The 26,279-nt window shown below is 39.9% G+C and overlaps 1 protein-coding gene across 7 annotated transcripts in view; it reads right to left on the bottom strand.

Moving 5' to 3' along the window:
* The window catches only part of chl1b (cell adhesion molecule L1-like b), a 986,835-nt gene that overhangs the window by 344,166 nt on the left and 616,390 nt on the right, over positions 1-26,279 (bottom strand). For all 7 annotated transcript variants that reach the window (XM_072280601.1, XM_072280605.1, XM_072280603.1 and 4 more), the window contains 3 exons: positions 21,828-21,929; positions 20,583-20,774; positions 3,715-3,785 (listed from right to left, as the gene is read on the bottom strand). In XM_072280601.1, the coding sequence (XP_072136702.1) occupies positions 3,715-3,785; positions 20,583-20,774; positions 21,828-21,929 (365 nt within the window). The remainder of the gene's footprint in view (positions 1-3,714; positions 3,786-20,582; positions 20,775-21,827; positions 21,930-26,279) is intronic.

Below are 26,279 nucleotides of genomic sequence, written 5' to 3' on the forward strand. Positions count from 1 at the left end.
AGGAAATTCTCTACTCACTTGCTTGTTTTCTCAAATCTCACATGCCTTTTGCTTCCTCATTGTGCTATTATTACCTTTTTGCATTCCCTGTAGAAGTATCGTGAGGTGAAGTGTGAAAGAAAAAAAGTCTAACTGTGAGCAATCTTGCTAGATGGCTAGCCAAATCAAAATATGACCAATTATTCTTGTGCATATGCCAGGTCAGGATTGGAGATGCTTACTGGTGTTCACAATGCCAATCCAATTCGCAATTCTTCATCAGATTAAATCCATGTTCGTCTGCTGCAAGACCCAAACAGCATTCCAGGAACACAATGGTAAATGAAAGTGATCTTCATGCACAAATATGACAGGCAATTGCTATCTTCAACAAGACAGGGTGTATTCACCTACTCCTGGCATTACTGTCACCAAGGTTCCCACCATTACCGTTAGAGACTCACCTGCATCAGACACTTAAATACTGCAGCTACAAGAGTAAGTTAGAAAGAGGGTACCTTTTGATAAGTGACTCATTACTAACACTCCAAAGCACTTCGACCATCTACAAACTACGTCAGGAGAGTGATAGAATACTCTCCACTTTCCTGAACAACTGCAGCTCAAACAAGATGAATACTATTGAGACATTTAAAAGACTCTTAGCTAGGCACATAGATTTTTTTTTAAAAAGTGGGTTGTGTAGGAAGAAAGGGTTAGGTTGATTGTGGAGTATTTTATGTAGATCAGCACAGCCTAATGGGCTGAAGGACCCATATAGCATTGTACAATTCTACATATATTCTATGTAATACTCAAGAAGCTTGGCACCATGGAGCACAAAACAGCCTATGTTATTGGTTCCCCATCCATGACCTGAAACAGTCTCTCCTCCACCACCAGCACACAGTAGCTGCAGTATTTACCATTTACAAAATGAACAAAATTATTTAGCCAGGCTACTCTGTCAGCAGCTCCCAAACCTGTGGGCTTTTATCAGCAACAGGACAAAAAAATGCTAGATGACTAGGAACACCACCACAATGATATCCTTCAATCACTCACTGTTCTTACTTGAAAATATTAAAAAAAAAACAATGCTGCTTCATTACTGCTAGGTCTAAATCCTGGAATTCAATCCCAAGTATTACTATGACTCTTCAGGGAAATAGTCCACCATGACTTCCTGAAGGTAATTTAAGGATGGACGTTGCTTTGTCAATAATCCCTAAAATTTAATAAAAATATTCTCCCTTAGAACAAATTGCTTATCAATAGATGTTCTTGAATTTATACAATTTTTAGTTCATATTTTGGCACTGTATTCCTTTAGAGAATTTAATCACTCTAATTCCAGCCCAAGCAATATTGCAGCTAAGGGCATTTTTATTTTGTACTCTTTGCTGAGACTTATAATCCCCCAACATGAGCATTATCAATTATTTTAATGTACCGAATAAACCAGTGTTATCCAGGTTAAACTACAGTCTACAATTAGTGGATTTCATGAATCAAGGACAGGGAAATCAGACAAACCAATTGTCTTTGCCCCCCCCCCCCACATTTTGTGAACTCTAAACTGATTTTTGCTCTGGCAGAAAATAATCAGATCAATTGATTGTGGACACAAGGAATTTCAGGTAATGACCTGCTAAACTTGAGACCATTCTCAGATGTCTATTATGTAAAATACCAGACCTACCAAAGAAGCAATCTGCAATCTTGTTAAACTCTGTCTGGGTTGCCTCATTTTATTGGTTTGGACCAGTCAGATTTGAAGGCACAAATAAACAATGCTGGGGTGGCAGAACCATGAAACAATGTTGGTAGTAGCCCTGGACTAGAACCAGTAAGAAAGTGACCCTGGTAGGTCAGGTGACCTTCAGCCAATGGGATAGAGATCCACTATTTCAAATAATAATGAACACTATAAAAGTCAGGAGCTCCGAATATGTAGGGGTGATATCTCTCCAGCAACCAGAGATCAACCATTGTAGAAAAGGAGGACCCCATGGTCATGTGGATATATTAGAACCACAATGAAAGCCTGGCTAGTGTAGACTCCTTTCCCGCATAATACCTTTTCTTTTCATTGAGTGTTCATGGAAGGTCAGAGATTCTAATGGGGTGCACACAGATAGTTAGTTCGTGAACCCACATGCTTTTTAGTTGAGACAATAGAAGTTACTCGTCAGTAAATACAGATAATTACTTCAAGGGGTGATTCTTGTAACACCACCAATATTAAACATTGCGGGAGGCCATTTGGCCCTTTGTGCCTGATCTTTCACCTTAGTGCAAATTTCATCCATGTACAGCTATCAATGTGATTGGTCAAACCACAGAAAGTAGGAAAAAGTGAAAACAGTAAAGAAACCTGAGACAAATCATTAAGCAGAAAGCACCTTAAGGGCCTGGAATTCTCAGATATTCTCTTATTTTGCCTGTAAATGAAAGATCAAGGAAATAACACAATCCGATTTACTATAGCACATTGAAAATGGAGGCAAGATTGAGAGCAATATTCAGAATGTCTGCATTAGAGTGATAGGAATTGTTCAGTAATTGAAACTAATGAACTGCTGAGAAATCAACTAACCTATTTTCAAGAAAGTTTAGCAATGGAGGCGTTACTCAAGTTGCATATGAAAAGAGAGGTAAAAGGTCAAGGATCCCAAAAGAATAAAGAAATAAATTGAACTCTGCAATTTGTTAATTGACCTTGCAAGAACAGCCTTCTTCAAATTGTATCGTGTCCCATGCTTGTAAAAAGAAACATTCTAACCTCTGGTAACATAAAGATTAAAGGAATGTATAGTGAGCTAATCCACGGCATTCTCTTCAAGATACTAGACTTTGTTAGACCACTCAGTCATTCACATGGTGAGTTCCTGATACAGGCAGCATTTTGTCCATGATTTCCACTGATGAGATTCTAATCTCACTGCTTTACTTGGGTGACTTCACTGATTGACAGTGAATATGATTCATGAGAGGCAGAGTAAAGGTAGCTAACCAATATCTATCCCAAGGAATATTTTTAAAGAAGAGTTTTGGCAAAAAAAACTGCCTTTAGGCGGTCTCTAATTTCTGCACTGACATGGAGTGAGATTCATGAAAAAAAAGAAAATAAATATTAATATGGAAAAAATTCTTTTAAACATATCTAACAAATTTAATATTAATCATTAAACTTATCTTGTATCATTCCATATTCTTTTACAGTCTGTAAGTGTATCCTTTTGTATACCACTACCTCTGTTATTCATATAACTTTACACACATATATCACAAGACTCCAGTTTCACTGTGGAAGCTTATTCAAATCAAACATGGAACTTCGAAGTGGGTGCATCGATCTCCACAGTTAATTCAAGATATTTTATCCTGATATTTTTTTCCATGAATAGAAATTATGATTTGAAACAGTTTGTAAAAAATCTAACTTTAAAGTAATCATTTGCAATTTTGGATAATGATCAATGAACTGAAAAGGTAACATAAAATATTATCAATCTGCTGTAATACATATTGTTATATTTATATAAATGTCTGCTGATTTTCTTTATTGGATTTGCAGAAATTCAATTGGAAGATACTGCATATTTCACAATACTGTGCAGAGATGATAAAGAAACTTCAATATATTTTATATTCTGATACCTGTACTTGAAGGTGGTATTGAAGAATTTCAATGTAAGTAATAAATGCATTATAACAAGAACATTTTCTTACCTCCCATGAAATTTTCATATTGTCGATATTTGTGCCTTCTCCTTTGACATTTTTTGGATTCTTCTCAGGAACTAAATAAAACGTAATCAATTAAATGAAGAAATTCAATCTCCATAAAATGGAAAAATATCTATTATATGTAGGTTTATTTAACATTTGGACAAATTTCAGACATTTAAGAACTTAACATTGACTATTGATAAATATAATTGTTCTGTTTTTTTTAAAAGGAATCCACTGTTGCTTTCACCTATATTAAATTGAATAAAAGGTGGAAGCATTGATATAGTGTTTAAAGATCTACTCTAATATGATAGATTGCTTAATGCAATAATAGTTTGGATCCTGCTGGAAAAATAATGGTATGTTAATGATGTATGCCGTTACTAACTCAAAAGCACATTCAGGGAATGAGAGATATATCATGAATTATTAATCTCTCAAATGAAAGTTGCCAGTTTACGTTCCACCATTTACTTCGCATAAATGGCATCTCACCCATAACTTCCGTGTTAATTTTCAGAACTTATGAGTTACACCTCAATCACTGACTAGACTACCTACTTAAAATTGGCGATTAAAAGTGTAAATACCCTTTTAATAACACATTGATTGTTCACATAAAGCCAAGTGAACCTTCAGACATAGTTTAGTATCAATATCATAATTCTGTTTGCAAGTTAAATAATCCTGAATTTCAACATAGTTCCTTATTTTCCTTTTATGTTTATTTTCACCTTTTAATAACTGAATCTCTCTTTCCCTCTGTCTATTTCTCTTTCTACGAAGGTAGGACAGCAATGGTGCTTGGTTGCTACCTGTAGGTAACCAAATTAAACCTTGAGTTTCTGCTGTCAGAAGTTACAGGGAAAAATCAAAATCTGGTGACATAGGTTGTGAATTTTGTTGTTTTGTGGAGAGTAGAGCATTGGGCAAAGCATGGATCCTAAAGACGTGCCTGTGTTGATTGTCAGTGAGGAGAAATGCTATTTCTGATCCTCACCGGCTGAGGTCTCCTGCTGAGGTAGTCAAGGATCCAGTTGCAGAGGGAAGTACAGAAGCTCAAGTTTGGAACTTGTTAGAGGCAGGCAACACAGTTCAACCTTCTGCTGAGCCTTGAGAGGCTTCAATCCAGAAATAAGCTGACTACCATCAGAACACATCTGAGATATGACAATGGTCAGATTTAGTCCCTTGGCAGTGAGTGATGTAAGGGGGTGTAGCTAAGACCACCAGGGCAGAGATGGACAACCTGTTGGAAAATAACTTACTATGGCAGAACAGAACATTCCATCCTTTCCATACAGAAACTTCAGATCCTGGTGTAGGTAGGAAGAACAGGGCACAGGGTGACCCGATAGAGCTAGGGCTGTTTACAAACTCATACTTATTTGGATCAGTGTTGAGTGTTCAGTATATTTGAAAGTTAGGATGTTGTACTGTTTCTATTAAGTCTAAAAATACCATGCTCTATGTGTTCTGTAGTGGGTTAGGTGAATAGGCTGCAGGTACAAGATCAATGTAAATGAATGTACTATTGCTTGACCTGAGAATGGTAGTCTGACTAAGTTTTTGTTCCACAAGGGGATGGTCCTTTACACTTAACGTCGACAAAAGGCCCACTGCAAATGTGCCCCTATGTTACCACATTACCCATGATGCTAGAATTGTCATGGAGAGACAGAGAAAAATCCAAGATTCAAGATTGTTTAATGTAATTTCCAGTACACAAGTGTAAAGGAGAACAAAAAAATTATTACTCTGGATCTGATGGAGCACAAAAATAGCACAATAAGATAAAGTATATAATCATAAATAACACAATAAATCTAGATCCATAAGACAATTCATATACACAAATTGATTGTATGGCAATCAAGTGCCGCTACATACAGGAATATCTGTACACAAAGTGACTCTGTCAGGAAATGATAAAATAGTGGTGATGGGGGTGGGTGATGGGTGGAGATGTGAATCAGCCTTACTACCTGGGGAAAGTAATGGGTTTTCAGAAAATACAAAAGGACTTTTCATATCTTTTCACAAAAGGAGTGAAGGGGTTACCATATGAGGAACGTCTGGCAGCCCTTGGGCTGTATTCCCTGGAGTTCAGGAGAATGAGGGTGGATCTCATAGAAACATTCCGAATGTTAAAAGGCCTGAACAGGTTAGATATGGCAAAGTTATTTCCCATGGTGGGGGATTCTAGGACAAGAGGGCACGACTTCAGGATAGAAGGACGTCCTTTTAGAACTGAGATGCAGAGAAATTACTTTAGTCAGAGGGTCGTAAATCTGTGGAATTTGTTGCCATGAGCAGCCGTGAAGGCCAAGTCATTGGGTGTATTTAAGGCAGTGATAGACAAGTTCTTGATTAGCCAGGACATCAAAGGGTATGGGGTGAAAGCAGGGGAGTGGGAATGACTGGAAGAATTGGATTAGCCCATGATTGAATGGTGGAGCAGACTCGACTGGCTGAATGGCCTACTTCTGCTCCTATATCTTATGATCTTATCTTGATAGGCATTTCATGGTGAAGGCAGGCATTGACGATGAACTTTATTCCTTATTATACAGATGCTGCACAACATGATATTTTCAGCATTTCATGTATTTACTTCAACGGGACCTACTGTTATTGCTTAAGGGTCTGGAAATGATTTGATGTTCTGATGAAGGGTCTCCACCTGCAATGTCGACTGTTTATTCCTATCCATCGATGCTACTTGACCTGCTGAGTTCCTCCAGCATTTTGGTACTGCTACTCATGAGAAAAGCAATTGAAAATCCAGCACTGTCTTCCCATCTTTGCAGTTGCAGCTAGCCAACCCAGTCTGCTTTGAAAAGACTGGGAATAATAATGCAGTCTGGAGCCGGGCTTTGGCAGAGACCTACCCTTCAAGGTTATCTGTAGCCTCCAGCCGTTCATCAGTTATGTTGGAGCCTCTGAATAAATCTGATTGGGAGCAGCAAGACAAGAAAAGGCTTTTGCAAGACAGATACCATCAGCACTGTATGTATAAAGTAACTCGTTTTGCTTAGGTTGGATGCTTATATGGTTTAGAATTTGATATGGCTTGGTCTCATTTTGAAGAACTGTGACATATTGAATGTAAGGAATATCAGCAAAGGAAAGAAACATTCTAAGATGTAACCCAAAAATGGAGGGACATTGAGACGTGGCCTAGTCAGTACGTTGAGCAACTCAGGGTTGAATCTGAAAGTGCTATCCTTGACCCTTGTAGCAAAGGCTCTGCATTTGGCAGCTGCTGTTGAAGAAGTCTTATTTGTTGTATTAATGCATTTCGTCTTTGACTCTTGGTTCCTGTTCTGCGGTTATTAAAAGCTTAAGACACAAGAGGATCAGACAGTTGATGTCTTGAGTCTGTTCTGACAGACAATAGTGTTCCTGATCCTTCTCTTTCTTATCCACTTAACTCATTTGTAGATTAAATTTCTGCAATGTTGGTGTTTATTTTTACCACAGATAGTCATCAGAATTATTTACAATTTTATGCAAGTTTGCTCTTGCTTCTCCAAAACAATTTGCCTTGTAAAATTAAAATATAATTTTCTTACTTAAGAAGAGAGAGAGAGAAAGGAGGCTGGAAGCAGTAGACCCTTCTGACAAATATCAGTTGTTGAAAGTTACTGAAATTCATCATCAGAGACAGAGACTGGGAACGTTGACAATGCAAGCTAACAAAGCCAGCACTTGAAGAGTGAGTCATACCCGACTAACTACTGAACCTTCTGCAGTGTTCACTAGTCTGCATGAGGAAGTACCTATGTATTACGTATATAGACTTCTTTAGGGCTTTTGATACTGAAAGCACACAAAATATTTGTGACATGGTTGATAATTGGCTCTGAGGTGGGCAAAACAGAGAGTCGAGGTCAACAGTGTATTCTATGACTGCTGAGATGTAGCAAGTGAATGTAATGAACAGCAGCATTTCATTACACTGTGACAGAAAGAATAAAATCCCATTATACATTCCAGTCAAAAAGACTCCTTTTTAGTCAACCAATTAGATTTTCAAAACACATTTGACAAAGTTCTGTGCTTGATATTGGTGGGTGGAGTCGACTGGCAATCATGAGAAATGAAATTCACTTGGAACAATTTGATTGAGGGATAAAATAGTTAGTATTTTCAGTACAATGGCAAGTTATATTTAAGTGTTTGGTAGACAAAGGCAATTGAATTTAATTGTAATAAATATCAGATGGGAACTAAGTCACAGGTGTGGACCAATTAGATAGAATTTGGAACTCAAGCACCATTCATCCATTCATTCACCACTCTCACAAGAGCAAAAAAAAAATCAGAAACTTATTTTCTTCATTAAATCAGTCAAACACAACCTCATCTCAGGGATTATTGGCTAGATACAGAAGAAGCTTTATGATGACTCACCAGAATTAAGGAACATAACTATCTAAGAATGAAGAAACTTGATTTTTTCCCCCAGCTAATGTTGTGCATAAGGGATATGAGCCAAAATGAAGCATACTTGTTCTTTTGGGTTTACGCCTAGCTTATGCATTATTAGCTATAGAACAGACAGGCTGAGAGTAATTCCTGCTAATTAATTCTGTAAGGCACCAGAATATGTTTTAAATGGGGAAGGTGAAAGACAAGTAATTTTGTCTAAATTATGATTCTTGTTGCATAGTTATGTTAACTATCTAATTGGCGAAGCCTCTTATTTCAAAACCACCAAACTACTTATGTTCCAGGCTTGGTCGCTGTGCTTGAATATGGTAACCGATTTATCCAATTGGAAGCATTTCTGTTATTTCATATAGGACCATGAGACAAAGAAGCATAATTAGGCCATTCAGCCCATCAAGTCTGCTCTGCCATTTCATCCTGCATGATCCATTTCCCATTCAACCCCATTCTTCTGTCTTCTCCCTGTAACCTTTCACTTCCTGACCCAATGACCTGGCCTCCACAGCTGACCGTAGCAATGAATTACACAGATTCACTGCCTTCTGACTAAAGAGCTTCCTCCTCATCTCTGTTCTAAATGGACACCCATGTATCCGAGACCACCCCCCCCACTTCCCCAATATTAGAAACATCCACTCTATCTAGGACTTTCAATGTTCAATAAGTTTCAATTACCTCAACCCTCAGGCTTCTAAATTCCAATGAGTACAAGCACAGAGCCATCAAATGCTCCTCATATGATAACCCTTTAATTCCTGGAATAATTTTCATGAACCCCCTTTGAACCCTCTCCAATGTCAGCAAATCCTTTACCATAGCATTGGAGATGGATAGGAACAGACAAGTAAGGAAAGTGTTTAATTGCAGTAAGGGGAAATATGAGGCTATCAGGCAGGAGCTTGGAAGCATAAATTGGAAACAGATGTTCTCAGGGAAATATACAGAAGAAATGTGGCAAATGTTCAGGGGATATTTGCGTGGAGTTCTGCATAGGTACATTCCAATAAGACAGGGAAAGGATGGTAGGGTACAGGAACCGTGGTGTACAAAGGCGGTTTAAATCTAGTCAAGAAGAAAAGAAAATCTACGAAAGGTTCAAAAAGCTAGGTAATGATAGAGATCTGGAAGATTATAAGGCTGGCAGGAAGGAGCTTAAGGAAGAAATTGGGAGAGCTAGAAGGGGTCATGAGAAGGCCTTGGCGGGTAGGATTAAGGAAAGCCCCAACGCATTCTGCAAGTATGTAAGAGCAAGAGGATAAGACATGAGAGAAAAGGACCAATCAAGTGTGACAGTGGAAAAGTGTGTATGGAACTGAAGGAGATAGCAAAGGTACTTAATGAGTACTTTGCTTCAGTATTCACTACGGAAAAGGATCTTGGCAATTGTAGGGATGACTTACAGCGGACTGAAAAGCTTGAGCATGTAGATATTAAGAAAAAAGATGTGCTGGAGCTTTTGGAAAGCATCAAGTTGGATAAGTCACCGGGACCGGACGAGACGTACCCCAGGATATTGTGGGAAGCGAGGGAAGAGATTGCTGAGCCTCTGGCGATGATCTTCGCATCATCAATGGGGACGGGAGAGGTTCCAGTGAATTGGACGTTTGCGGATGTTGTTCCATTATTCAAGAAAGGGAGTAGAGGTAGCCCAGGAAATTATGGACCAGTGATTCTTACTTCAGTGTTTGGTAAGTTGATGGAGAAGATCCTGAGAGGCAAGATTTGTGAACATTTGGAGAGGTATAATATGATTAGGAATAGTCAGCATGGCTTTGTGAAAGGCAGGTCATGCATTACAAGCCTGACTGAATTTTTTGAGGATGTGAGTAAACACAATGATGATGGTAGAGCAGTAGATGTAGTGTATATGGATATCAGCAAGGCATTTGACAAGGTACCCCATGCGAGGCTTCTTGAGAAAGTAAGGAGGCATGGGACCCAAAGGGATATTGCTTTGTGGGTCCAGAACTAGTTTGCCCACAGAAGGTAAAGATTGGTGTAGACAGGTCATATTCTGCATGGAGGTCAGTCACCAATGGTGTGCCTCAAGGATCTGTTCTGGTACCCCTACTCTTTGTGAATTTTATAAATTACCTGGATGAGGAAGTGGAGGGATGGGTTAGTAAATTTGCTGATGACATAAAGGTTGGGAGTGTTGTGAATAGTGTGGAGGGCTGTCAGAGGTTACAGTGGGACATTGATAGGATGCAAAACTGGTCTGAGTAGTGGCAGATGAAGTTCAACCCAGATAAGTGTGAGGTGGTTCATTTTGGTAGGTCAAATATGATGACATAATATAGTATTAATGGTAAGACTCTTGGCAGTGTGGAGGATCAGAGGGATCTTGGGATCCAAGTCCATAGGACACTCAAAGCTGCTACACAGGTTGACTCTGTGGTTAAGAAGGCATACGGTGTATTGGCCTTCGTCACTCATGGGATGGGATTGAGTTTCAGAGCCTAGAGGAAATGTTGCAGCTATATAGGACCCTGGTCAGACCCCACTTGGAGTACTGTGCTCAGTTCTGGTCGCCTCACTACAGGAAGGATGTGGAAACCATAGAAAGGGTGCAGAGGAGATTTACAAGGATGTTGCCTGGATTGGGGAGCATGCCTTATGAGAATAGGTTGAGTGAACTCAGCTTTTTCTCCATAGAGCTGCGTAGGATGAGAGGTGACCTGATAGAGGTGTATAAGATGATGAGAGGCATTGATTATGTGGATAGTCAGAGGCTTTTTCCCAGGGCTAAAATGGCTAACACGAGAGGGCACAGTCTTAAGGTGCTTGGAAGTAAATACAGAGGAGATGTCAGGGGTAATTTTTACACAGAGAGTGGTGAGTGCGTGGGATGAGCTGCCGGCGACGGCGGTGAAGGCGAATACAATAGGGTCTTTTAAGGGACTCCTGGACAGGTATATGGAGCTCAGAAAAATACTGGGCTATTGGTAACCCTAGGTAATTTTTCAAGTAAGGACATGTTTGGCACATCTTCGTGGGCCATAGGGCCTATTGTGTTGTAAGTTTTCTATGTTTCTATCCTTTCTTAGATAAGGGGTCCAAAACTGCTCTCAATACTCGAAGCTAAGTCTTGCCAGTGCCTTATAAGGCCTTAGCATTACATCCTTATTTTTATATTCTAGTCCTCTCAAGGAGGAGAAGATGGTGACGCGACGCAGCTTGGAGCGACCACTCCAGTGGTGATGTCTGTTAGGGTGCTGTGCACAATCCTGATTTGATGGAGATGGACACGAGAGCACGGAGGAACGTCTGGTGAAACTTCTGAAATGCCTGCTTCACTGCTGCTGCTACTGTGTGGTCCAGAATCTCCGGAAGAGAAGGCCCCGAGTCCTTGGCTTTGCTTGCTGCTCGGTGGCTGGGGCAGGGTCGAAGCGCTCGGCAGAGGATGGTGCTCGGAGAGGCTGTGTCGGAGGGACTGGTTGGAGGCTCGAAGTTTTCGGACAGACTCAGAATCCGCTGCGGTCGGGTGCTTCCAATGGTGCTGAATCGACAAGTTGGCGGCGCTTGGAGGTTCATGGCAGGGAGAGTTCCTCCTTTCTGCCACCTGCGTGAGATGATGAGTCTATCAGGACTTTGAGACTTTTTTTTACCACGTCCATGGTCTGCTCTTTATCAAATTATGGTATTGCTTTGCACTGTTGTAACTATATGTTATAATTATGTAGTGTTGTCAGTTTTAGTCTTGGTTTGTCCTGTATTTTTCTTGTGATATCATTCTGGAGGAACGTTGTATCATTTTTTAATGCATGCATTTTTAAATGACAATAAACAAGGACTGAGTGTCCTCATAATCTAAAATGAATGCTTACATTGTATTCGCCTTCCTCACCATTGACTCGACTTGCAAGTTAACCTTAGGGAATTCTGCACAAGTATACCCAAGACCCTTTGCAACACGGAGTTTTTAAATTGTTCTTCCTGTTTAGACAATAGTCCTTGCTGTTATTCCTTCTACCAAAGTGCATGACCAAGATCTTTCTGAGACTGTTTTCCATTGTCATTTCTTTGCACATTCTCCTAATCTGTTTAAATCCTTCTGTAGCCTCCCAGCTTCCTCAACATTACCCGCCCCTCATATCAATGCCAATCTTGGTCACAAAGCCATCGTCTCCATCATCCAAATCACTGACATGCAACATAAAAAGAAGCGGTCCCACCACAGATCCCTTGGAACACTACTAATCACTGGCAACTAACCAGAAAAGGTTCTCTCTATTCCTACACCTTGCCTCCTTCCAATCAACCAGTGCTCTATCTATTCTAGTATCTTTCCTATAATACCATGGGGTCTTACCTTGCTAAGCTGCCTCATGTGCAGCACCTTGTTAAAGGCCTTCTGAAAATTCAATTACACAACATCCACCAATTGTCTTTTGTCTATCTTTCTTATTATTTCCTCAAAGAATTTCAGCAGATTCGTCAGGAAAGATTTTGCCTTAAGGAAACCGTGCTGACATTGGCTTATTTTAACATGTGAATACAAGAATCTGGAAATATCATCCTTAACAATCAACATCAACATCTTCCCAAACACTGAGGTCAGCCTAACTTGTCAATAATTTCCTTTCTTTTGCCTCCCCCCTCCCCCTTCTTGAGGAGTGGAGTGACATTTGCAATTTTCCAGTCCTCCAGAACCATGCCAGAATCTATTGACTCTTGGAAAGTCATTACTAAAGCCTCCACGGTCCCTTCAGCTACCTCTTGGAGTGTAGTCCATCTGACCCAGGTGACTTATCTACCTTCAGACCTTTTCTGCTTCCCATGTGCCCTTTCCCTAGTAATGCAACTGCAGCCACTTTTGCCAACGGACAGTCTTGAACTTCTAGCATCCTACTAGTGTCTCCCATAGCAAAGACTGATGCAAACTACTGATTCAATTCATCTGCCATTTCCTTGTTCCCCATAACTACCTCTCCAGTGTAATTTTTCAGCAATACAACATCTACTTTTGACTCTTTTCTCTTTATATACAGTATCTGAAAAAATATATACTTTCTTCTGACAGCTCTTTGCAGTGTCTTAAGTCAGCTTGGTGAAATTGTGTGAAAGCATCAAATATTGAAGTACAGAGGTTTTGATTGATTGCTATGCTGAGATTTGTAAAAATGTGCAGAGTTACTGACTGATCACAGGTCCTTCATGGTCTGCTAGGTGGTCAGACATCCTCCATCAGGGATTATTTGCAATTATCCAGCCACAGTTGGTAAATCTAGGACTCACAGTGAGCATAAAGAATGGAACAGTTTGATTACTGACAGTGTTCTGCCTTGCATGCAATGAACAATTATTTTCTGAGATCCAGTCGTGCTGAAATACAGCTCAAGTAACACGTCATTATTGGTCCTACATATTATGAAAGAACGTTAAATTTATAAGGAATCCTGCACTATTTTTGAAGCAATACACACTTACCAATTCAGTGCAAAGCAAATCGTTGGTTTAAATCTATTTATTTAATCTACCTGTCAAAAATGAGGGAAAACATTTGCCAGCATGTAATACATTCCGATAATATACATACAACTGCAAGAACTCTCCTTTCCTCCTTGGTGCTTTTATTTAGAAAGATATTTTCAGGAAAAATACTCAGTCTTTTTTGTCTGACATTATTTACAGGAATGACCAATTTAAATCTGGGTGGAATTTTCAATTGAATTTTAGATTTTAAGTCAGTAAGGATCAAGAGTTATTTTAGAAATTAACTGACAGGAAGGTAGGAATGATTTCCTTCCATTATTAAGCAATCAAATTCTCCACCCTCCCCCCCCACACACACACATAAAAAAACACACAAAGGATTGAGACTATAAATCAATTAACATATTCTTAAAGGAAGGACAATATTTACTTGGCAATTAAATGAAAAAGGCAGAAACAGAAGATTTTATATATATATATTAGAACTGACAAGCCAATACCCATTAGGATGAATGACATTCTTGTTTCTGTATTTCAAATAAACAATGCTTTTTAAATTACTTAGTGTTTATTTTTTTTTAAATCTTCCATATGGAATGGTAGGTTATAGGATGGTTTACCTTTGACAAAATGATATTGGTCCATAAGACATAGGAGGAGAATTTGGCCATCCAGTCTATCAAGTCTAATTCACCATTCCATCATGATTGATTTATGATCCCTCTCGACCCACTCTTCTGCCTACTCTCTGTAGGGTTTGATGCCCTTAGTAATTAAGAACCATCAACCTTCTCTGAAATTAGCCCCCACTGTCATCTGTGGCAATAGATTGCACAGATTTAACACCCACTGACTAAGAAATCCCTCCTCATCTTTGTTCTAAAGCAGGTGTTCCCAACCTATTTTATACCATGGACCAAAACCATTAATCGAGGAGCCTGCAGACCCCAACTTGGGAACCCCAGTTCTAATATGATGTCCTTCTCTTCTGAGGCTGTGCCTACTGATTGTAGTCTCCCCCACTATAAGAAACATCCTCTCCATGTCCACTCTGTCTAGGTATTCCAGTTTCAATGAAATGCCCATTCATTCTTCTAAACTCCAGTCAGTACAAATCAAAAGCTTTCAAACGCTGCTCACGTATTAACCCTTGCATTTCTGGGATCATTGTCATGAACCTTCTCTGGACCCTTTCCAATGCCAGCACATCCTTTTGTAGATAAGGGCCCCATAATTGCTCACAATACTCCAAGTGTGGCCTGATCAATACCTAATAAAACCTTAGCATTATATCCTTGCTTTTATATTCTTGTCCTTACTAAATGAATGCTAACATTGCACTTGCCTTCTTTATTACCAACCCAAACTGCAATTAAACCTGTTGGAAATCCTGCAAGAGTACTCCCAAATCTCTTTGCACTTCTATTTTCTGAAATTTCTCCCCACTTAGAAAATACAATTCCCTACTCTGTATTCCATGTTTTACTTCTGCACCAATTCTCCTAATCTGTCTGAATCCTTCTGCAGAATCCCTCATTCCTCAATACTACCTGCTCCACCATCTATATTCTTTTATTGTCCACAAACTTGGCCATAAATCATCCATCATCCGTCATCCAAATCACTGGCATATGACATGAAAAAAAAGCAGTCCCAACACCGATATCTGCAGAACATCACCAGTCAACTAGAAAAGGTCACCGTTATCCCTCTATCCCTCTGGCCAGTCAGCCATAATCCAAGACATTCTTGGAGGTTATGAAAATTAACAAATAACATTACTGGCATTGAGTTAAAAACTAAAACCATTTTTATCTAGTACTAAATCACAGGGATGTTTTCAGCAACTAATGAAATTTACAATGTAGCCACACTTGCGTCTGCAAAATAAACAAATGAGTGATATGAACAGAAACAAAAGAAGCAGTAGATGCTGGAATCGGGAGCAAAAGGAACACTGCTGGAAAAACTGAGTGGGTCAAGTAGTACACACAAAATGCTGGAGGAACTCAGCAGGCCAGGCAATATCTATCGAAAAGAGTAAACTGTCGGCATTTCAGGCTGTCTCTTCATCAGCACTGGAGAAAAAAAGATAAGAAGTCAGTGTAGGAAGGTTAGGGGAGTGGAACAAAAAGTACAAGGTGGTAATGATGGGTAAGATCAGGAGGTGGGAGGAGGTGAAGTAAAGAGCTGGGAAATTAATTGGTGAAAGAGATAAAAGACTGGATGAGGGGGAATCTGATAAGAGAGGGTAGACGACCATGGGAGAAAAGGAATGAGGAGGAGCACCAGAGGGAGGTGGTGGGCTGGTCAGGTGATAAGGCGAAAGAGGAAAACAGGAATTGGGAAGTTCAAGAAATCAATGTCCATGCCATCAGTTTGGAAGCTTCCCAGACAGAATATAAGGTGTTGCTCCTCCAAGATGAGTATCAGATACAGCTGATGGCCCCAAATGACTCACAGGTTCTCATTCCAGAAGTCATCAGATATCCTCCTCCTTCAAAGAAAGGTGCTTCCCTTCCTCCACTGTCAATGCTGCCCTCACCTGCATCTCCTCCATTTCGTGAATGTTTGCCCTCACCCCACCCTCCTGACGCCACACTCGGGATACGGTTTCTCTTGTCCTCACCTACCACCTTGCTAGTTTCCACATCCAGCACATATTTCTCCGTAACTTCAGCCATCTGCAATAAGATCACACCACCAAGCACCTCTTTCCCTCCTCCCCCCCCCCGACAACTTTCTGCTTTCTGCAGGGATCGCTCCCTTGTCCACTCAGCCCACCCCACTTCTCTCTCTCCTGGTACTCATCTTTGCAAGCGGGACACCTGCCACACCTGCCCCTATACTTCCTCCCTCACTACCACTAAGGCCCCCAAATAGTCCTTCCCAGTGAGGCGACACTTCACCTGTGAGTTTGTTGGGGTCATATACTGAATCCAGTGCTCCTGGTGTGGCCTCCTGTATACCAGTGAGACCTGATGTAGATTGGGAGACCACTTTGCCTCGCACCTATGATCTGTCTGGCAGAAAATGCAGGATCTCCGGCTAGCCACTCATTTTAATTCTACCTCCCATTTCTATTCCAACATATCATCCATAGCCTCCTCTACTGCCACAATGAGGGCACACTCATGGTGGAGGAGAAACGTCTTATATTCTGCCTGGGTAGCCTCCAACCTGATGGCATGAACATTGATTTCTCAAACTTCCAGTAAATAACCCTCCCTCCACACTCCTTTACCATTCCCCATTCCTGTTTCCCTCTCTCACCTTATCTCCTTACCTTCCCATTGCCTCCCTCTGGTGCTCCTCCTTCCCTTTCCTTCATGATCTTCTACCCTCTCCTATCACATTCCCCTAACACCCGCCCTCTGTCTCTTTCACTAATCAATGTCCCAGCTCTTTACTTCATCCCTCCCCCCTCACGGTTTCACCTATTACCTACCAACTTGTACTTCTTCCTCTCCTCCCCCCCATCTTCTTACTCTGTTTTCACATCTTTTACTCCAGTCCAGATGTAGGGTCCTGGCCTGAAACATTGATGGTTTACTCATTTTCTTAGAAGCTGCCTGACCAGCTGAGTTCCTCCAGCATTTTGTGTGCTTTGCTTTGGATTTCCAGCATCTGCAGATTTTCTTGTGTTTGTAGGTCAAGTTGTGTTTGTGCAGTTAAGTGGATTTGGGTTGAGATTCTGTAGCAACCAAGTGAAGTACAATACGTGACAAGGTTTCACTCCCAGATAAACTCAACACCTTTTATGCTTGCTTTGACTGACAGAACACCCTCACTAACTCCCATAGCCCCTGGTAACCCAGTGAGTTCAGTCTCTGAGGCTGACATGAGAGAATCCTTTAGGAGGGTGAACCTACAGAAAACATCTTGTCCAGTTGTTGTGCCAGGCTAAGCACTGAAGGCTTGTGCTAATAAAGTGGTGGGAGTATTTACTGATTCCTTAAATCTCTGGCTTTTGGCAGTCTGTGATTCCCACCTGGTTCAAGCAGGCTTCAATCATACCAGTGCCCGAAAAAAACATGGTAACCTGTCTGAAACACTATTGCCCAGTAGCACTAACATCCACTGTGATGAAGTGCTTTGAGAGATTGTTGATGAAATATATCAACTCCTGCCTTAGAAGTTTGACTTGGATCCATTCTAATTTGCCCAGGTCAACAGGTCAACAGCGGATGCCACCTTGGCTTTCATTTAGCTCTAGAACATCTGAGCAAGGAAGATACACATACCTAGATGAACTTCATTAACTACAGCTCTGCATTCAAGACTATCATCTCCTCAAAACCAGTGGTCCCCAACTTCTGGGTTGCGGACTGATACATTGCCGCGAAGAATGCAGCGTTACAGTGGTAGCCAGAACGCACCCAGCACATTTTTAAGAAAAAAGCCAAAATAAACAAGTTAATTAATTAGGTGCCACCCGGCACTTAAATGTCGGCCCAGATCAGAGGCGATGCAATCGGCAGTACCGCTGCATTCTTCGCGGCAATGTATCGGTCTGTGGCCCAAAGGTTGGGGACCACTGCTCAAAACTAATCAAGTAGCTCCAAGGTATAGCCCTCAATACCTCCTTGTGCAACTGGATCCTCATTTTCCTCACTTGCAGACCCTAGTTAGTTCAGATTGTCAATAATATCTCCTCCACAATCACCATCAGCACAGGTGCACTACAAGGCTGTATGCTTAGCATGCTGCTCTGCTCACTGTATACTTATGACTTTGAGGCTAAGCACAGCTCCAATGTCACATTCAAGTTTACTAATGACACCAAAGGTGGTGATGAATCAGCATACAAGAAGGAGACTGAAAATCGGTTGAATAGTGCCACAACAACTTCTCACTCAACATCAGGAAAACAGAAGAGCTGGTTATTGACTACAGGAGGAGGAAACCGGAGACCCATGAGCCAGTCCTCATCATGGGATCGGAGGTAAAGAGTGTCAGTAACTTTAAATTCCTTGGCATTATCATTTCAGAGGATCTGTCCTGGGACCAGCACATAGGTGCCATTACAAAGAAGGTATAGCAGTGTCTCTACTTCCTTAGAAGTTTGCACAGATTGTTGTGTCATCTAAAACTTTGACAAATAGCAATGGATGCACAGTGGAAGTATCCAGTCTGGTTTCATTACCATTTAGCATGGAAACACCAATGCTGAAGAATAGAAAAGCCTGCAAAAGGTAGTAGACACAGGCCACTCCATCACAAGAAAAACCCTCCTCAATGTGGAGCACATCTACAAGGAGCGACATCACAAGAAAGCAGCATCCATCATCAATGACACCCCCCACCATTCAAGCCATGCTGTATTCTTGCTGCTGCTTTAAGAAGCCAGTACAGGACCATTGGGTCACACACCACCAGGTTCAGGGACATTTATTACCCTAGAACCATCAGATTCTTGAACCAGCGCAAACAACTTAACTTGTTTCAATACTGAACTGATTCCACAACCTGTGCTCTCAGTTTCAAGGACTCTACAATTCATGTTCTTCATATTATTTATTCCTTATTTACTTATTGTTATTATTTGTGTTTTTTTGTATTGCAGTTTGTCCTCTCTTGCACATTGGTTGACAATCTTTGTGTGTAGTTCTCAACTGATTCCGTTATATTTCTTTATATCTACTGTGAATACCCACAAGAGCATGAATCTCAGGATAGTATGTGGTGACATATGTGTACTTTGATAATAGATTCTCTTTGAACTTTGAACTGTATCAGTCCTGAAGAATAGAAGCAGTTCTGTTCCTCCTGACATCCTTATTTATACAATTCTGTATTCGTCAAGATAATGAAAGGTGACATTTTTGACTCTGGGCACAAAGTAAGTGGATTAAGCATTCTCACAAAGACAACAAGAATAACAAATCCGTAATGAGTTTATTGATCAGTTAAATGATCAATCAACTGATAATTAATCTTGGACTTCCTTCCTTGTTAATTACCTTCATCTGTTTTGTGATAACATTTCCACTTCTGAAACCTCGCTGGAATGATTCACACTTACTCCAAGTAAATATTATTCATGTGTCAATCCTGACAAAGACCAATGAGTCTCATTTAATTCCAGTGAATTCTATATTTTTGGGAAGAAAATGAATGTGACAAATGAACTGCCTACTCTGCAAAATAGTTATTTTCCTTGCAATGTCTCATACCATTAGTGAACACATGACTTTACTTAAGTTGTTTTAAGTTATTATAAAAGTAAGAACATTTCTTCATTTTATAAAGGAACTGAGTTGATATTTTTAGATAACAAGTTGTCGATTATTTAGAGTCCATTTCAACATAATGAAATTTCATAGACAGATTCTGCCAGAAAATGTATTGTCCTCTATTTTAACTCTTCTCATGTTAGGTAACCCAATTACTTGATCTTAAATTGCTACTCCAATATAAAGAATAATATGTCTTTATATTGGTCATTAAACAACTAACTGTAATGAAATTTCAATTTGTTTCTAGATTAAGAAGATTTTCATTCTTTATAGGCAACCTTTACAAAGCTAAAAATCTGTATTGTAGGCACTAAACAATCTGTAAAAATCCAGACTGCATATCGAGGAGGGGAGATGAAGAAATGTAGAGAGGTGCATTACTTAACAAAGGCCAGGAGAAAGGCAAAAAGTAAAAACAGAGAATCAGAATGAAAAATCAACAACAGAATGAGATATGAAGCTACTAATATAGTTCAGCTAGGTTAATGAATATGAGTCAGAGAAAACTAATTGAGCACAAGCACATCTGGTCTTTTCAAAAAAGTCAGAAGTTGAAATACCCTCATAAACAATGATTAAATTTTCTCAATGTACAATCTGAAAATATTCCAAAATCTTAGCTGAGAGAATAAATACTTTATATTGCTAATCTTTGTTTTTATGGTTGTAACGTATTGTATTTTTCAAGTTTTACTTTAATGAAAGAGGATTAAGCAACTATTTGTCTTTACATACCTGCAGACTCTGTTGTGTGGTTTTCTGAAGGCACACTCGGATGACTTTTGCCCACTTTATTTACAGATAATACACGGAACTGGTAGGTTACATAAGGGGAGAGTTGCAACACTACTGAAGTTTGATTTCCATTAACTCTAGTCTTTTCATGCCATCTTCCAGGTTCAAATGTATTTTCCTCCACAATAAATTCTATAAAAATAATGTTTCACAGGTGAAGAAACCCAGTAAGTAACATGCAAGTCAGCAATACATAAATAAAATGGTGCAGCTGTTAAAAATCTAAAATAAAAAATACTGATATAAATACTCAGCTAATGAAACACCTCCTGGAGAAAGGAACAAGATAAAATTACAATTTGCTGAGCTTTCATTGTAATTCAATTATTATGAGAAATAAATCAATGATAGTTTGCTTGAATTTGTATACCTTGATAACTAGTCTATTTTGGGTCACAGGTGAAGATTTTATTCTGAGACAGCAATTCATGATAAAAGCAGTATCCCCCAGAATCTTGCTGGACTAACACTTCACATAATGGAGATCTGTGATTCTTAATTTGAAGCTGTCATATTTGCTTACTGTTGAATGAAAACTTAAGTTACAAAATTATGCACATTCTATTTTAATCTGTTTGCATATTGTAATGAAATTCAATCATATGTTAAGCACAATAGAAATATGTTTTCCATCAAAAATACATGTAAAAGTTAAATAATTCTGACTGGCATGTGATATTTGCCTCAATCTATTTCTGCAGCAGAAAATATGTTAACAACCAAATTTGGTGTAGGTGAAAATCATTACAAATGACTTTTAGCACACACCTCTGATGGTATTGTCAATAGTGAAAGATAACTATTTCCTCCTTTTGCAGGTAGCAACATCAACAAAGACTTTCTTCTCACTGTTGAACCTTCGTAAAAATCCAATGCATCTACCAAATAACCTTACTCCAAAGGGGATCCTTTGCTCTTGTTTAATTCTATCCCCTTCAGGCTTAGCTTTTGCTACTTTATACAAAGCTAGGAAATTGTTGTATAACCAAAATAGTCCTGTGCAATGCATTCTGCTCCATTCTTTCATTACTTCATCTGCAAACCCAATGTCATCTAAATTAGAAGAATTCATATCCATTTACTGAGCATCAGATCCAAATCTGAGCTTCCTATATTTACCATGATCTTTCTCTAAGCATCACTTAAAAAAAGAAAAATGTATATCAAATATAAAGCTTTACCTACCTGTTATAGGAGTATTGTGGCTATAACCAGGCTCCCATGTTAATCGTATACTCCGGTTTTGCAGAATAGATACCTTCAAATCTTCTGGTTGCTCTGGAACATCTGTCAGAAATAGTGTTTTTAAATGCTAATAATATTTGTAACAACAGTTCATACTTAATATTGAAATCCAAATGTATTAAATGTTCTATGAGTTTTACTCGAGGATGAATTTACTTTTTTGTTTTTGCTTCGAGATAATGATAAAGCCTTCCAGATAATCTATACATAATGAATCAAAAATGCATAATAATGAAAAAAAATCAATCCTTATACATCTTCTGTTTGCTTCATGTAGTTGTACCTGTGGTACTAATTATGTCATGTTGTTACCAACTTCCTGAGATTAACAAAAATCAATACTTTGCCTTGAGTTGAAGTGGATTTATTTGTGGTGTCACAAGCTACCAGCAGGGAATGAAAAAAAATCTGAGGAAAAGAAATCAGGATAATTGTCTTGCTTGTAAATAACAGAACAATTTGTTACATTCAAGTTCCAGACGTAATGAACAGTTATAGGATGATGAACTACAATAGATTTCTCAATAAAACTGCTAAATAGAAAAAAAAACTGACAGCTAATAATTTGCCTGTTCGAAAATATATTATTTATGACTTCCATATTTATTTAGAGATATGGCATGGCCACATCACCGAATATGTAACATCAATTTTGCATGTTTTATATTGTTAAAATCCTCTTACATATACATACATCCACCAAACTTTCTGCTCAGGCAGTTTACAGCAGCCTGTTAACCTACTCATGTGCCTTTAAGATAGGAAGAAACCAGATCACCTGAAGTAAACACGTGCTGTCACAAGGAGAAGCACAAGCCGCAGACAAACAGCATCCAAGATCAGTATTCACTGGAGCTGTGGGGTGGCAGCACTTGCTTCTCTGCTACCGCGTCATTGAAATCAACACGGGAAGAGAGCATAAGTGGGCTCTATACCAGATGGTTGATATAGTCCATCCAGAAAGGTAAGTGAATCTAGAGTTAGGATCCGTGATTTCTACCATACATGGACAAGACTTGTTGGAGATGTTTCATGCTTGGTCTCAGCTAGACAAAAGGCAATCATCACACAACACTGAAGCAGATAGGTGGTGTAATGATCAACCAGATGTTAAATAAACTGGCATCTTTGAGAAGATTAGAAGTTTCCAAGATACAAGAACAACATTTAAAAAACCATTTGTGAAGTAAAATTAATGAAAGATATCTATTGATTTGATTGGAACAGAAAGAAGTGAAGTCACATACAGCCAGTGAGGCATGAGTAATGTTAGGACAGTTGAGATGTATGATATGGCCAAAGATGTCGAAAGTCATTGAAGGATCTTGAGAAACAGTAAGTTCTGTATTTAATGGCGGCTGCAATGAATTAATCTCAGTAGTTACTGAACGCACTGATTTAGAATGAGTCAACATAAATATTAGCTGTGTAACTCAAAAAATGATTGAGTTATAAACAGGTCAAATAGTATATGTGGATTAAAATTAGGTTAGTGTTTCAAGATATTGACCTTTCACAGAAGAATTAACAATTATTTGGTGAGTGTGGGTCAATGTGGCTATGTTCTTAGAAATGCATCCAGGAGCTTAATGATCTAGAAACATCAGCTCAAATTTTTGGTAGCTGGGGAATTTAATTTTGAGTAAATAAATCTGGAATGATAGGTCACCATCAGTTATGGTACTGGATCAATAAACAGCCATCAGGTTCACCAACATCCCTCACAGAAGTTAATCGGCCATTTTTACCGAATCTAGGCTGTAACTAGCTTCAGATCAACCAATGTGATAGACTCTCAGCCATTCCCTAAAGTGGTCTAGCAAGCCATATATTACATTCCCTACACAAACATGTCAATAACTAAGAAAAAGAGATCTGACTTTTAAACATTGGTAGGAATTCCAAAACTTGCTTTCAAATTTTCTATGCACACAGAAGTAATATTCTCTCATTACACTACACCTTGGCTTCTTGAAAGTAGAATTTATGTGTGATTAACATTAAAGTAATGGAGCTTAGTATTTCACTAAAACACTTGTGCCAGAGATTTTACGAACTCAGACCCTGGATTAACAAAAGCCATGTAGACTTCTGATGAACTGTTTAACTTGCTTAATAAAGCAGATATAACTCCCTGTATTTACATTACTTGCTATACACGTTTAATACATTACATACAGAATACAAGTAATGAGCACACAATACAGAAAGTGAAGAGTTGTTTATTTCTCAAGATATGCATTGTTATTTACAATGTTCTGAAAGATAAGCAAATTTTCATTATCTCCACTCTTGAAAAATTCCGCAATATTTTCAAGAAAAGGTATAAAAGCACCTCTGCTGAATTTGCTGATCTAACTTATTAAGACATTTGAAATATCTGTCTTTAAAATCCCCTGGTAATACACTAAAAACTTGGCCAGAACTCCCCAACTGCTTGCAAGTGTTCTCTGCTGTAATTGGGATGTTTGAACTTTGGTTGAAAGAGCTTCATTTGTAGAGCTGATATCTTTGGGAGCTGGATAAGTCATATTTACCATGAACACTTCAAGAACACAAGAAAACAAGAATGAGAGCAGGCCATTAGGCCCTTCACGCCTGCCCCACTGTTAAGTATGATCATGGTTGTTCTACGCTATTCAATATGATCATTGTTTCTCTTTTCAAGCAACACACATAAAAGTTGCTGGTGAACGCAGCAGGCCAGGCAGCATCTCTAGGAAGAGGTGCAGTCGACGTTTCAGGCCGAGACCCTTCGTCAGGACTAACTGAAGGAAGAGTGAGCAAGGGATTTGAAAGTTGGAGGGAGAGGGGGAGATCCAAAATGATAGGAAAAGACAGGAGGGGGAGGGATGGAGCCAAGAGCTGGACAGGTGATAGGCAAAAGGGATATGAGAGGATCATGGGACAGGAGGCCCGGGGAGAAAGACAAGGGGGGGGGGGAACCCAGAGGATGGGCAAGGGGTATATTCAGAGGGACAGAGGGAGAAAAAGGAGAGTGAGAGAAAGAATGTGTGTATAAAAATAAGTAACAGATGGGGTAAGAGGGAGAGGTGGGGCATTAGCGGAAGTTAGAGAAGTCGATGTTCATGCCATCAGGTTGGAGGCTACCCAGGCGGAATATAAGGTGTTGTTCCTCCAACCTGAGTGTGGCTTCATCTTTACAGTAGAGGAGGCCGTGGATAGACATGTCAGAATGGGAATGGGATGTGGAATTAAAATGTGTGGCCTCGTTTCTGCATACCTCGACACGGTTTTATCACCGCTTGTTCAATCCCTTCCGACCTATGTTCGTGACACTTCTCACGCTCTTAAACTTTTCGATGATTTTAAGTTCCCTGGCCCCCACCGCTTTATTTTCACCATGGATGTCCAGTCCTTATATACTTCCATCCCCCATCAGGAAGGTCTCAAAGCTCTACGCTTCAGACCTAATCAGTTCCCCTCTACCAACACTCTGCTCCGTCTAGCGGAATTAGTCCTTACTCTTAATAATTTCTCCTTTGCTCCTCCAACTTCCTCCAAACTAAAGGTGTAGCTATGGGCACCCGTATGGGTCCTAGCTATGCCTGCCTTTTTGTTGGCTTTGTGGAACAATCTATGTTCCGTGCCTATTCTGGTATCTGTCCCCCACTTTTCCTTCGCTACATCGACGACTCATTGGCGCTGCTTCCTGCAGGAATGCAGAGCTCATTGACTTTATTAACTTTGCCTCCAACTTTCACCCTGCCCTCAAGTTTACCTGGTCCATTTCCGACACCTCCCTCCCCTTTCTAGATCTTTCTGTCTCTGCCTCTGGAGACAGCTTATCCACCGATGTCTACTATAAGCCTACTGACTCTCACAGCTATCTGGACTATTCCTCTTCTCACCCTGTCTCTTGCAAAAACGCCATCCCCTTCTCGCAATTCCTCCGTCTCCGCCGCATCTGCTCTCAGGATGAGGCTTTTCATTCTAGGACGAGGGAGATGTCTTCCATTTTTAAAGAAAGGGGCTTCCCTTCCTCCACTATCAACTCTGCTCTTAAACGCATCTCCCCCATTTCACGTACATCTGCTCTCACTCCATCCTCCCGCCACCCCACTAGGGATAGGGTTCCCCTGGTCCTCACCTACCACCCCACCAGCCTCCGGGTCCAACATATTATTCTCCGTAACTTCCACCACCTCCAACAGGATCCCACCACTAAGCACATCTTTCCCTCCCCCCCTCTCTCTGCATTCCGCAGGGATCGCTCCCTACGCGACTCCCTTGTCCAATCGTCCCCCCCATCCCTCCCCACTGATCTCCCTCCTGGCACTTATCTGTGTAAGCAGAACAAGTGCTACACATGCCCTTACACTTCCTCCCTTACCGCCATTCAGGGCCCCAAACAGTCCTTCCAGGTGAGGC

The sequence above is a fragment of the Mobula birostris genome, chromosome 16 (assembly GCF_030028105.1).
Source record: "Mobula birostris isolate sMobBir1 chromosome 16, sMobBir1.hap1, whole genome shotgun sequence".
In the NCBI taxonomy this organism is placed as follows: Eukaryota; Metazoa; Chordata; class Chondrichthyes; order Myliobatiformes; family Myliobatidae; genus Mobula; species Mobula birostris.